A 14648-nucleotide genomic window follows, 5' to 3' on the forward strand; every position below is an offset into this window, starting at 1 on the left:
TGCACTTACAACCACTAAAGAATCTGAAACAGTGAGACAAACCATTACGAGTTCAGACAGGGGACAGTGTTAAATTTCAAGAGCAATTTATCGGTGTCCAATTTGGGCTGCCTCCAGGTCCCAGCCAGACACACTGCTAAGAGTAAGAGGGGTCTACATATACATACTTACATAATACATCACAATAAGTAAAATGATAAACCACACAGATATGATCTACAAATGAAAAAAAAAATTCTCGCATAAATAGATAAATATGTCTAGTTTCCCAATAGCAAAAGACTTCACGCAAGGCCCAAATGTATGACACCCAAATGGACACAAAGCCATGCCATGTGTAACGGACGGACAAGTTTTAATGATATAAGGGGTTAGAGGAAATATATATTTCTGGGGGATTTTACTGTGCTACCAACACTTGTGATCATTTGTTTTGTGTTTTAAGGGTTTTACGGCGCTTGCAACACATTCATGTTATATCAGCGCCAGTAAAAAGGAAGAAAATAGGATCGTAAAAAGTTCTAGAATTACAAATAAAGCACACAAGACAAAGTAAGACATAGGGGAACTGGGAACAAATAGGGATCAGATGTAGATTCCAAGAGCACACTATCAAAGTACTTAGTTTGAGACCACCTATAAGTCTCATCCGGACACAAGCACAAAATCCAACAAAGAGAAATACACTCAAATGCTTACATTATAAATTCAAAATAAATATAATAATACACATCAGAGAGATGATTTACAAGGAAAAAAATATCATCTCCCAAAACAATAACTATGCATTTGACTGTTTCCCTCCCAGCTAGGACTCCAGCCAGGGCCAGGACAAAACCAAGTAATCTCATTCCAAGACAAAGACAGAAAGCATGTTGAAAAACAGATATAAGGGGATAGAAGACACAGCATGTACCCCCTGCCCACTATGGGAGGTCAGGAACCCCACCCAGCTTGTGATCATTTCAGCTCCAGTAAAAAGGAAGATGCTAGAGGAAAAGTTGTAGGTCTGAAGTTAAAAGAGCCAAAGAAAAAGTAAGACAAAGGGGGTGGGTTCAAATAGGTAACAATGAGCCTATTTTGATATTAAAAGTATCACTCATAAAGGAAATAGCAAAGGTTTGGACTAATACAGAATCTATAACTAAAGGAGATTTTTTTTTTTTTTTGGCGGTTTAATAGTTTGTGCAACATTTTAGATCATTCCTTCAATCAAGAAAAGCACGATAATAAACAACTCACAGAGGACAATAATTAGTTCATTGCCTTGATCGCAGGCTTCTTTGAAAAAGTAGGTTAAAGGGGAAACGCTAAAAGTAAACCCCAACAGTATTATAGACTATGGCATGGGATCCTCGTCAAAAGAGGAGAGGCTCAAAATGGTCCCTAATTAATATATATATATATATATATAATATATATATTATATATTAATATATATATATATATATATATATATATATATATATATATATATTATATATATATATAATATATATATATATATATATATATATATATATTATACACACACACACACAGTAACTCAGTGAGATCATTTAATAAGAAAAAACGTCACATTTAACATAAAAACATACAAACTCACATACAACTATTTCTCTCACAGAAAAGTCTCCATCCAGTGATCTCAATCCAAAACAAGAACAGAAAGCCAGAGAAAAGGACAGTGGTTAAGAAGGATGGAAGACCCAATCCCACCAACCACTCGCTAAGGGGAGAATTACCTCTAGTCGAAATAAGCAAATTTTTAAAAACAATTAAAGTTTGTTAAACAGAAAACAAGTTTATTTAATTTCAACCATGTTGATTATCCAATTGTGTCCAAAAAAAATAAGACATGATCGTTTGAACAAAATGTTGATAAGGTTGAGATCTTTTTGTTTATTTTTCTAATGCAGAGAAAAGGCAATGACCTCATCTTGATTTCTTTTCAATCAATCAACATCCTACAATAAAAATTTTACATTTACAGTTTAGATTCTACGAATACGACAAGAAGAGGAATGAACATGATTTTTATTCATGAAAATAAAACATGAATGGTAACAAGGCAGTGGATATTGATGTCCCATATTTCAAACTATAGAACCACAGATATATTTTCATCTTGTTGTCACATTGTAATTTACGTTCTTAAGCTTATGTCTTCCTGATTGATAACAGATATTGATTTAAAGGGTTGAGGATTCAGACTATGTTTAAAGACACGTTATATCAGTGCCAAGGAAAATATGATAAGATTAAAAATATTCTACTCTAAGACTATAAAAGCCTTATTTAGATGAAAGTTGCATCTCTTGAAAAACGGTAATGCAGTCCTGTTGATCATTTGTAAGAACTTGTTCCAGCCTCAACGAGACAAATCTTTTCTTGAATCAAAATAAATTGATCTCATTATATGGAGAGCACATGCACACAATTCAAGATTTACTTCGTGATAAGATAAGACTGACAAGCAAATACTAAGAATGGATGAAATATTTTATAACATTTTAACAGCAGGGATAATCTTTGAGTTAAATTAAATATTTTGTATTTTACTCAAAAACGTTTTGCCCTTATCAGATTGTAATTTCCAGATGTCTCATATTAAAATAAGGCTATTTGATCAAAGCGTGTTTCATTGACATTTAAGAACTTTTATTTGGTGATCAAGAAATTAACAATAAAAGAAAAAGTAAAATAGTAAAGAAAGACAAAAGGAAAAGAAATTGAAATTTTACAATATCAAATTAAGAAAAAGAAAATAAAACACGAGAAAAAAAAAGCCCCAAACAATTGACAGTCCTTCCAACAACAGCGATAAAGGAAAACAAAGAGTGGGAAAAACTATAAAATTGCTCCAAATCCAGAACTTTATTTACACTTTAAAAAAACGTTAATTCAGATTTCTTCCTGATTTTAATTTTGAAATATTACAATGTCTACTATTTGCTTGTTGCAATTCAATCAGTCTGAAACAAAAATCTCCTTGAACAAAAAATAGCCTTGCTTATCAATCTATAAAACATGAATCTGTGGTCAATATTCAAAATTTGATCAAGTGGTGAATTATTCTTATGATACTTTCAAAACTTGAGACTCACTGCAGCTCCTCGGATCCAAATGCTTCATGTGTAATCAAATCCTTTACAACTCAAATGTAATATACTGTCCAATTAACATTCACACATCCCATCTCCCCTTCCTACCCTTACTTTGATAAATTTTCTAAACCAGCACAGCGACCAAGAAATCAAACCTGCCATAACAAACAAATATAATTGTATATTCTGTTCTATAAGAAAGAAAAATTAATATAAAAATAAGAAAAAAAATCAGAATTTCAAGAAAAAATCTGTGTCAACAACAAAAGATGCAAAATAAAATGTATCATTTCTAAATCTTTCCATGTATGTTGACGTTATAACCAAGGCCCAAAATTAATATTTTGTGACTCCATTCCAGATTAAAATTCAAAATGTGATCCATTTATCTTAAAATATGAAAGAAAACACAATTAAAATGGACCACTATATTATACTGCAGTACTCTTGAAAAACCCATATTAAAAAATTTGGCCAGAAAACTCGTCCTTCAAATATCGATCGATTTAAATGACCCTCATCTTCTCATCTTGGTGAAGTCCCAGGTTTGAGAGTTTTTGCCAAGATGAGGGGTCATTTAAATCGATCTATATTTGAAGGACGAGTTTTCTGGCCAAATTTTTTAATATGGGTTTTTCTAGAGTACGGCAGTATAATGCTCATCTCTGAGTTAGGAATTGATTTCTTTCTAATTCCTGGTAATATTGCTTCATTATACCAAATGGCCCGAATTTGGTTTCAGAGCTTTTTACTCTGGTTGCTAATGCCCTAGAATAGTTTGTAGTGTTGCTTCACTCTGAAACATATTCACTCTTGAATTTTTTTTTTTGTTTGTTGCTTTAGGTCTCTTCCAACACAATTGAGGTTATATGAGAGACCGCTGAAACAAAAAACAAGCAATCTAACAAAAATAGTACAAATGTCAATCAAAATCATAACCTAAAGATATCATAAGCTAAATTATAAATAACCAAGAACAAACAGGCAGAAGATTTACAGGAAAAAAAATATCCCTGTCAAAAATACAATCACAAACCAAAGAAGCAGGATAGGCTAGTAAAGAGAAGAAGAAACGACATCACTATCGGATCGTACACCCATGCGGACATCATAGGTATATGATTCAAGGGTGATGCTCCCATCCAACCACCCGCTTGAAATTCAGTACAGCAAAAATATGATTTAACCCATATTTCTTTGCTATTTTGATCTGTTATGAAAATATGAACCCATAGGGGAGTAGGTATGGGGCAGATTTTAATTTTGGCCAAGAAATAATAAAACCTGTGCATTCAGATTTTATAGTACCTAGAGACAGGTGAGATATTATAATGGTCGCCATCGCCCTCACTAACGTCTCCCTTTCTTGTTTTTCTGACTGCTACTGCCGTGTTTTCCCCTGTCACCACTGCTGTCCTCTCTTTTTCTCTTCTTGTCGTTATGACTGCTGCTGCTGTTGTGGCTTTTGCTGCTGCTACTGTGGTGGCCTTTACTGCTACTATGGTGGCTTTTACTGCTACTATGGTGGCTTTTACTGCTGCCACTACTCTTGCCACCACTGCCGCTCTTGCTGCTACTCTTGCTACTGTGGTGGTGACGGTGGTGCTTGGGCGGGAGACTTGTGGTCACATCCTCCTCATCCTTCTCTTTGTCAGCTGGAGGAAGTTTAAAGAATTCATATAAATCAAATCTCATTGTTGAGCAAATAAGATCCCAGTTTTATAACTTCAAATACATTGTTTGTTTTCTTAAATTCTGGGGGGAGTTTTTATAGCATCATCAACTGCTTGTTATCATTGCGTTTGTTGTTTAGTTTTTTTTTTTTTGTTTTCTTTTTTAGTTTAAATCAGCTCAGATGAGTGATTCTCTTCTTCTCACTAGGTATCCTACGCTACTGCTGTTCAGCAGATGAATTTTCCTTTACAAATCATCAAAAATGAGGTCTGTTTGAACAGTCTCTCTTTCTTTTGAATCTATTGGTTAGAAACTTAATACTATTGAAATCAGCAGCAATTGAAGATTATAATATCAGAAATTGAGCCTGCTAGCTTGTGGCAATGCAAAGCAGGATGTGTGTAATCAAAGCCTATATTTTTCCACAAATCATAAAAAATGAGGCCTATTTGAACAGTTTCACTTCATCTTGAATTTAAATTGTTGGTAGAAAATTTTATACCATTAAAATCAGCAGCCTTTGAATTTTATGATATCAAAAATTGGACTCGATAGTTTGTTTCAACGCAAAGTGCCATCTATGTCAACAAAACCTAATTTTTTCTTCCCCTAAACAAGATTTATTTTTCTTCACAAATCATCAAAAAATCAGGTTTCTTTGAAACTTTAAAAACCCAAAACTTTTTTTATTTATTTTCCGATTTTGACAAATAATGTGTCATTTTCCATGGTTTGGGAAGTCACATAAGGCTTTGTAAAATAAAGAATCTGCAATTTACATGCCAACTCTACTTCATATATGGTCATTTCTCAAAAAGGTAAAATTCAGGATAGGCAGAAAACCGAGAAGACCAATTAAAAGCATTGTTTAGGAAATAAATTCTAAGAATGGTTTTGTTGAAATGTTTAGAATGAGTAATGACATTTGGTGGTGGTGGTGGTGGTGGTGGTGGGGGGGGGGGAGTATAATTTGAATGATTTGGTAACAAAAGCAGCTATCCTCATAAGTCGGTAATTTCCTAAATTCGGGAACAATTAATAGCAGCAATCTTTTTGTAACCTAGTTTTAATCATTTTGTAATCAAGGCTAAATTCAATCAATCACTAGAATATTACAAGTATGTCTCTATTCTATACTTGGCCGACCTGTCAAGTTTCATCTGGTCATCACTTACCTCGTCTAGCTTCTTCCTCCAGTTCATCCCAGTCTTTTCCACTCTCTTCACTACTGCCCAGCTCTTCGGAACCTGGATGGCGAGAGAACACCAACAGTAAGTAAATTTCAACATATCAGTCTCTCAATAATCAAATAATGAAAAGGAAAAAAAAAGAAAAAAAAAATTAATTGAAAAGGTTCGTTTTGTTTTTGTTTTTAAGGGATTTACGGCGCTTGCAACACATTAAGGTCATATCAGCGCCAGTAAAAAGGAAGAAAATTGGATAGTAAAAAGTTCTAGAATTACAATTAAAGCACAAAAGAAAAGGTAAGACAAAGGGGAATTGGTTCAAATAGGGAACAGATGTAGATTCCAAGAGCACACAGTCAAAATACTTAGTTTGAGATCACCCAAAAGTCTCATCCAGACACAAGCACAGGTCCCAACTAAGAGGAATACACTCAAATGTTTACCAATCATATAATATAATATGTAAACAAAACATAATACAATGCATAACAGAGGGATGATTTACAAGGAAAAAAATATAATCTCCCAAATCTAAAATATACATTCGACTGTTTCCCTCCCAGCCAAGGAACCTCGGCAAGGGTCAGGACAAAATTAAGTAATCTCATTCCAAGACAATGACAGGAAACAATTGGAAAACGGGTATGGGGGGATAGAAGACACAGCATGTACCTCCCTGCCCACTACGGGAGGTCAGGATCCCCACCCAGAATTGAAAAGGTGGTCAGAAGGTTCAAGCTGAAAGATCCAATTGTCAAAGACCAGACATTCAATGGATTTGTTCCCCTAAAGCCATCTCATTCAGTCATTGTGTTCCTTGATTCCAGTGCTTGCAACACATTTAGGTCATATCAGCGCAGTAAAAAAGGAAGAAAATTGTATAGTAAAAACATTCTAGATGTACAATTAAAAGAACTTGAGGAAAATGTAAGACAAAGGAGAACGGTACACATAGGGAACGGATGTAGATTCCAAGACCACACTATCTGTGTACTTAATTTGAGATCACCTAAAAGTCTCATCCAGACACAAGCACAAGATCCCACTAAGAGTTTACAAATCATATGTTCAAAATTTAAAAAAAACAACAGTACATAAGTGAGAGATGATTTACAAGGAAAAAAATATCCTCCAAAAACTATAACTATAACTATACATTCGACTGTTTCCGTCCCAGCCAATTATTCCAGCCAGGGTCAGCACAAAACTAAGTAATTTTATTCCAAGTCAAAGACAGAACGCTATTGAAAAACAGGCGGATAGAAGACATAGTAAGTACCTCCATGCCCACTATGGGAGGTCGAGAACCCCACCAAGTAGGGTATGACAAGACATTTATGTACTACACTCCATAAAACAGAAAAAATGGGAGATGGGGGAGGGAGGAGGAATACAATAAATATTGCAGTGGTTTGAATCTATACAGAAGTGTAAAATATGTACGGAAAACATATTCTTTTTTTAAAGTATAAAGATTCCATTGACTGTAAAATGTGTAATGAATAGATATTCTTGAAAGAGAATGTAAAGATTTCAATGAATGTAGAATATGTAAGGAAAAGACATTCTTGAAGAAAAAGTGTAAAGAAGATAGTCTTACAGAAAAATGTAGAGATTCCAATTAATCAAATTACAAAATTGATCATATTGTATTCTAATGCACGAGTGCCAGCAAATTTGATGTCAAGTATTCATATTATAATTGCTCTTGTTTTCATCTTTTTCACAAGTGATTTAGTTAGGGTCCAGATTGGCATTTATATGCAATTGCAGGGAGCAAATACTGATCAAATGCTTTTGCTTTGAGGATATTTGGGAGGTTTTAGATCTAAATACCTTTCTTTATATTACTCAAATGCATTCCGACCTAGTTTCATTGCTGTTCATTTTAAGTCAAAGTGGGATATAATAAGTGGATTGGGGACTAAATTATTATTTTTTTTTTCTTTTAAAGAATAAACCTACCTTCAGAGTCATCCTCTTCATCTTCCCAATCGCTCTCCTCGCTTTCTCCTTCACTGCTCGACTCGCCAGAGAAATCATCCTCGGATGGCTGGAAAGTGTCGTCTCCTTCCTCACTATCCTCCTCCTCCTCATCTGACTGGAAAATAATAAAATTGAACCAGCGATTATACAAAGACTTTCCTGACAATTTAACATTTAACTTCATAAATAAACTTCTACATCAAATTATATGCGTAAGGTAAAGTAAAGTAATAAGAATATTTAAATTCAACCTTCAAAAAATGTTCAGGTTTTTTTTTTCTTTTTAAAGGGAAATGATAAAGGACAAACAGCTACACTGAACAAAGGTCAAAGTTGTGTTGTTGAATTTATTTGGTGAATGAATGTCTGAATGATATGTGAAATTGTAAAGCTGAGCGTTTATGTGGAGGTTGAGCACTATGTAAGTAAATTATCATTATTATTATTATTAATATCATCGTCATCATTATTATTATTGTTATCCATTTGGACAAAGAAAAACATAATGAGTGCTCTACCAATTGAGCTATTAGGACCTCCTGACGGTGTTTTTTTGTGGTATGACAGCAAAATACGTGACACCGACAGATCTGTCACAGATATTAATCTGACTGAATCTTTCCCATTTTTTCCTACATATTATCTCTCAATTATATGAGAAGGTTTAATAAGACGGTTTCATGGAATTAAAAAAATTGGTAAAACTCAATCAAATAATATATTAAGCAGATCCGTCTATTTTAAACTTGTCACAACATCTACAAATTAGCCCCCTGAAACATTGAACAACGCTTTAACCTCTCTTTACCAACTATAGGAAAATCGTCATATTCGTTACAATACAACCAACATTTGTCTTATCCAAATTTCTTTTGTACATCATAATATTTAAAGAAAATGAACAGTGTGTTGTAAAGTTGTTTTGCTAAAGAAATTATGTATCGGAAAAACTTTACTGCTATTGTTTTGGAGTGATAAAAAATATATTGTGTTAGTTTGGTGTGATGTTTTGAGGAAAATCCTGAAAATGGCTGGGAAGGAGAGAGTTAAAGCCCTTAAAATATATGTGTTTTGGCACTCACTTTTTCCTTTACAGTGCATAATGGAATTAAACATGCTATCGTAGATCTATAGTAGGGTGAAACCTTGTAACTCAACTACCTTTTCACATAAATAAATAAATAATGAACGGGTGGCATTATACATGTCAAGCAATAAAATTTACAAGGATCCATCTCTTTCATCACATTTCACTTGTCTCCTCTCCTCTTTCCCCTTCCCCTTCTCATCCATCCAACATAGCAACAACAAACGGCCTAAAGCCTTTTATTTCAGAAAAATAAATAAAAAAAACAAAGATAAAACATCTGATACAACCTAAGAAAAAAAAATTGGCAAATTTCTCTTTTCAACACAAGTCTCTGTCATGATAAGCTTTGATTCTGAGCAATTCAGATTTTGGAATAGCTTATGTAGAGAGAAATTGAGAAACCAGTCGTGTAGGTCAAGTGAATACAGACAAACACAATGAGCATGGGGACCTCTATTTTTATTATTTTTCTATTTAATACCGGGGTGTTTTAATGAGAGGAGATTTGAGGGCGAGGGGGAGAGTGTGTTGTTTTATTTAGTTTTGTTTTTTGGGTTTTTTTTGGGTTTTTTTTTTGGGGGGGGGGTTAGGGTTTAGGGTAGAAAATAACATGCACAGAATAGAGCAGCCATTATATGAAATGAAAAAAGAAATTGATTGTATTATCAGTACTATGGCACCAAACATGTATGGTGACCAATGGAACATAAAAAAAAACAATATAAAAATTTATGTTCAAGTGTTACTTAAAATCTTTTTTTAAAAAGACACCATAACATTTTTCAGTTGAAGCAAACAGCTGTGGGAAAGAAGGCAAAGGTTTGTGACCTTATAATTTACGTTTTTATTTATTTTCATCTATCTATCATTATCCGTCCTTGCATATGTGGGCACAGTAAATAGTATATTTCATTTCCACTATGTTTGAACGTTGATAGCAATCATCAGACTGAAGACATGCTGCTCAACCCATCGTATTGAGTACTTGTCAGTGCCAAAGCTAATCAGCAGTAGATCCCTCTCAGCTCAATACTGCAGTGTTTATGGTTTCTATTTTGAGAGCGTTTAATTATAGAATCATAAACTCTATATATTACACGTACAGTAGAGCATAGATTTTTAAAAACCCGGGCAACAAAATTATATTATATCAGTTGTGCCTTCTTTCAGGCAACCTCTCATGTAATTGTTTTTTTAATTACCCTACACCAATAATTAGTAGAAGTATTTGCTTTACTGTGTACTAAACTTCTTCTAAACCAAGTTTTTAGATCCGAGGGCAAGAATTTTCGGATAAAAGAATCCATGCATAAAATAATAAATAAATTAATTAAACAAATGAAGAAAAAAACCTAAAATAAATAATAATAATAATAATAATAATAATAATAATAATAATAATAATAATAATAATAATAATAATAATAATAATAATATAATAATAATAATAATAATAATAATAATTTAAAAAATAATAGTTAAATTAATTATTTCATTTTCTGATAATCGATAAAACAAGAACATCTCAAGATCCTTGTGTGGCTGGTACTTCATTCTCTACTTTAAAATACAACCAGCACCAATAAAAAAAAAACTGTAACATGCGCAGGATACCATTATTTCCCCACCATACCCGTGATTGAAATATGCAAAAAAAAAAAAAAATACAACAAAACAAGCTGCAGCAGAGACCTGAATAAGAAAGGGTGCATCATCATATTCTATATATTCTATGTCCAATAGAGTCGCACTATTTTTAGAGAAAAATATACATCATGAACAAGAACATCGAATTTTAGAATTTAGGTAAAAGTATTTTTATAATCCTTGCAATAAACATTGGTTAAATCCGAAAAGTTCTCTGTAATGCATCTAAATTGTACCCAACGATTTGCCTACTGTATTACCAAAGATATGTATACTGTATGAGGGTAAAAAGTAAAAATCTAAACCACTCATTTACAGGTCCTGGATCCTGACACGTCACACACTCAGCTCAATCTGAAAAGCCTGTTATTAGCACCAAAAATCAAAACTGGCACTATTACTCTGTCTTATAACAAAAAGGAAGCAATACTCTCACATGTGGGTTTGAATCAAAAACTTAACAATGCTTTCTCTTGATTTCATTACAAGTTTCAGGGCGTCATAAGTAATAATTATAAGTATCAATATCAATAAGGGAAAGGCAAGAGGCATTTCAGAATATGTTACTCTAATAAATATGAAAATTCAAACGATAAATAAACACATATTGGGCACACATTATTGGCATTTGTTTAATTGTGACCATCTGAATCAATCTTACAGTTTTTATTTATTTTGTATTTTAAAAAGGAAAAAGGAAAAAAAATGAGAGTAGAAATACCACTGAAAAACTATATTTGCTGCAATAAATCCCTAAAGAATTGGGAACTAATAATCATCTTCATTAATTCCTTGTAAACGAGTTCTGCATATGAAACAACCTACTTACAGGTCTGATCAATGTTAATGTCTAAAACGAAAAGCACTGCAGAACAATCCTATCTTAGATATACTTTTTAATTTTAATGCACATCGACAGTAAGATTCAAATTGAATCTGTCAAGTTTATACCCAAAAAAAAGAATAAAAAATTCCCATCTTCAAAAGCACATTATTTTCCCATTGCCAAAGCATCCATTAAGAATGGAAGGAAGCAAAGAAAGAAGCTGGCTCACACTGGGATATCTATACTTACATCCTGGTAGTGGTAAAATAGAACAATGATAAAGTATGTTACTCTTGGTTTTAATGAACATATACATTGAAAAAAAAACTTTCAGACATAATGATGTAAATTTGAACACCTGCTTAAAAATTATTGTTGAACAAATAAGTTGAACAATATTCTATATGAATTGGAATTGTTTTTGGTACATAAAACTGTATTTACGAGACAAAAGATTTTGTCTTCAATTAATTATTAAAAAGTAGGTAATCTATATTTATAATAAATCCAGACAAATCAAATATTTTAAAAGTCTTTTTGATAAGACAAAATGTATTCAATTAACTCAAGCAATATTGATCTTGTAAAGATGGTATAAAGTTCAATTGAATTATCTCAAGACAATCATGATCAGATATGCATTACTATAACAAAAAGCCTGGTTCTAGAACAGGCTCGAGTCTAAAGCATTCCAAATTTAAGAATATCTTTCTTTCATTTTTTGTTTCGTTTTGTTTTGGTTTTTTGGGTGGATTTTTTGTTGTTTTTTGTTGTTTTTTTTGTGAGAGAGAAGGGGAGGATTCTTTTTCTTTTTTCAGTTTTATCAGTAGACTCAGGAAGAGTTGACCATTAATTGTGTATTGCTTTAGAGAGAAGAAACAAACCATTGAAGAAAGATTATGATGCAATCTTACCCCACTTTGAGTTTCCAGGAAAGACCATCCTCCATTGTCAAAGAACCCTTCAATATCGTCTGTGATGGTCTTCATGATCTTGGCCCAGTTCAAACTCTGGACTCCCTCTGTGTAGCGGATGTCACATGAACTGAAAATGTGAATAAAGTATGTTGAAGTTGAAGGGAATATTAACATATGAGACTGTATCAAAATGTACATCCAGTGAATGATATTTATTTCAAGTTCAGCTTCCAAACATGTTTTATTTTGTTTGTTTGTTTGTTTGTTTGTTGCTTTAGGTCTCTTCCAACACAATTGAGGTTATATGAGAGACCGCTGAAACAAAAAAACAAGCAATCTAACAAAAATAGTACAAATGTCAATCAAAATCATAACCTAAAGATACCATAAGCTAAATTATAAATAACCAAGAACAAACAGGCAGAAGATTTACAGAAAAAAAAATATCCCCTGTCAAAAATACAATCACAAACCAAAGAAGCAGGATAGGCTAGTAAAGAGAAGAAGAAACGACATCACTATCGGATCGTACACCCATGCGAACATCATAGGTATATGATTCAAGGGTGATGCTCCCATCCAACCACCCGCAACATGTTTTATGAGATACCAAATATAGTTGAGAAATTAAAAACAAGATCTAAAAATGATGTTTCTTCTTTTTTTTATTAAGAAACCTAAACTAACTAAAAGTATAGGGGTAGTAAAAAGGCTAAAGGTACTGGAAACATTTTTAGGCTATATCAATGCCAGGGAAAGAGACGATGAAAATAGGTTAAAATTGTCTTTGACACTTTTAATTACGTGCCATCCAACAAGAAAAAAATATGAATAAATAAATATTAAAAATAAAAAGATCCAAGGTCAATGACCTGTACGTCTCGTGTGGAACTACATAATCCTACACCTAAAGGGACACAGTCAAAAGTTCATAATAAGATAAGATTCCCTTTATTCATCTCATAGGGGAAATTTGTCTCTAGGTTCTATTCCATGGGAAGACTGGAATAGCCCAGGTGTCAGCCACATTTCAGCGCCACAAATTGAGCGAGGGCGAGATGACTTGCTTCAAGGCCACACAGCACAACAGTGAGTGATCGAACTCAGTAACTTTCGGGTACGAAGCAAAGACAGTACCGTTGAGTCACACTGCCCCATAAGTTAATGAAGTCCTAGAAACGTTTCCCTCAAAGCAAAAGGTCCCAGTTATAGCAAGAACAAAGCTACATGAAAAGAGAGCATTTTAAAATCATTTTTTCCTTACTTGAGCCACTCCTTGACATGGTCCAGCATGTTCATGGGGACGGAGTTGATGGAGGCAATCTTACGATTGTAGTCTTTGAAGACAAACACCATATCAAAGTTCTTCAGCTGGAATGACACACGCTCAAAGTGGACCAGCTCAATCTGCTCCAGGGACACGACAAATGGTGGCTGAGGAGAGGAACGTGGAAAAGCTTGAAATTACTTATAAAATCAAATGAAAAACACAAAAGGAAAATAACAATTTTAGGATGTACATGTGCACCCACAAAATGATAGCTTGTATTAAAATACCATAAAAACATGATCCATGACTTTGAAATACTCAAGCAAAAATTAAGACAATACAATAATATGATTCATCACATGTTAACGTGCAGTTTAAATGTTCATATTCATATTTAACTTTTTTTTTTCCTTTATAACTTTCTAAATCTCAGTGAGGATAAATCCTCTTTTTAATTGTTATTCGAATCTCTCACTAACCCATTCACTTAAGTTGACCAAACATCCACTGGTTGGCTGCAACAAGACAGTACTTCTGAATGGAGCTCCATGAAATCCCAGCTCTCTGAATGGAGAGTCAAATTCCACTTCCTGTTTGGAGATAGATTCTACCTTCTCACAGAAACTCTTGAAGGCAGATTTGAGTTTTTGACGCAGCTCTCTTTCAGCCTGGAAATTGTAGAACATATTTTATTATTTTGGGTTTTTTAAAAATTTGGTTGCATCGTCCCTATTAAACATGAGTAGCAAGGACGTTAGAGCAAGAGTTGATCTTAAGGCCTGAAGTAGTAATTGACAGTGAGATAGGATATTTATCTTTCTAAAAATTATTTCTGCCACAGATCTTGCAGAATAATAAGAAAAAAAAAAGTAATTCTGATTCTACAAACAACTGCCCCTGCAAGATTGTGAACATTTGAGGGATATAACAAAAATTCTGAAGCT

At 33.3% G+C, this 14648-nt stretch overlaps 1 protein-coding gene across 1 annotated transcript in view; it reads right to left on the bottom strand.

Moving 5' to 3' along the window:
• Nucleotides 1-1784: 1784 nt before the first annotated feature.
• LOC144976791 (FACT complex subunit SPT16-like) overlaps nt 1785-14648 on the bottom strand; it is a 33567-nt gene continuing 20703 nt past the window's right edge. The window contains exons 20-26 of the mRNA XM_078921240.1: nt 14184-14372; nt 13699-13868; nt 12432-12561; nt 7934-8069; nt 5957-6028; nt 4258-4762; nt 1785-3919 (exon numbers count right to left, since the gene is read on the bottom strand). Of these exons, the coding sequence (XP_078777366.1) occupies nt 4458-4762; nt 5957-6028; nt 7934-8069; nt 12432-12561; nt 13699-13868; nt 14184-14372 (1002 nt within the window). The 3' untranslated portion in view covers nt 1785-3919; nt 4258-4457. The remainder of the gene's footprint in view (nt 3920-4257; nt 4763-5956; nt 6029-7933; nt 8070-12431; nt 12562-13698; nt 13869-14183; nt 14373-14648) is intronic.

This window comes from Berghia stephanieae, chromosome 7, assembly GCF_034508935.2.
Source record: "Berghia stephanieae isolate SIO BIC M18660-M18661 chromosome 7, UCSD_Bste_1.3, whole genome shotgun sequence".
NCBI lineage: Eukaryota > Metazoa > Mollusca > Gastropoda > Nudibranchia > Aeolidiidae > Berghia > Berghia stephanieae.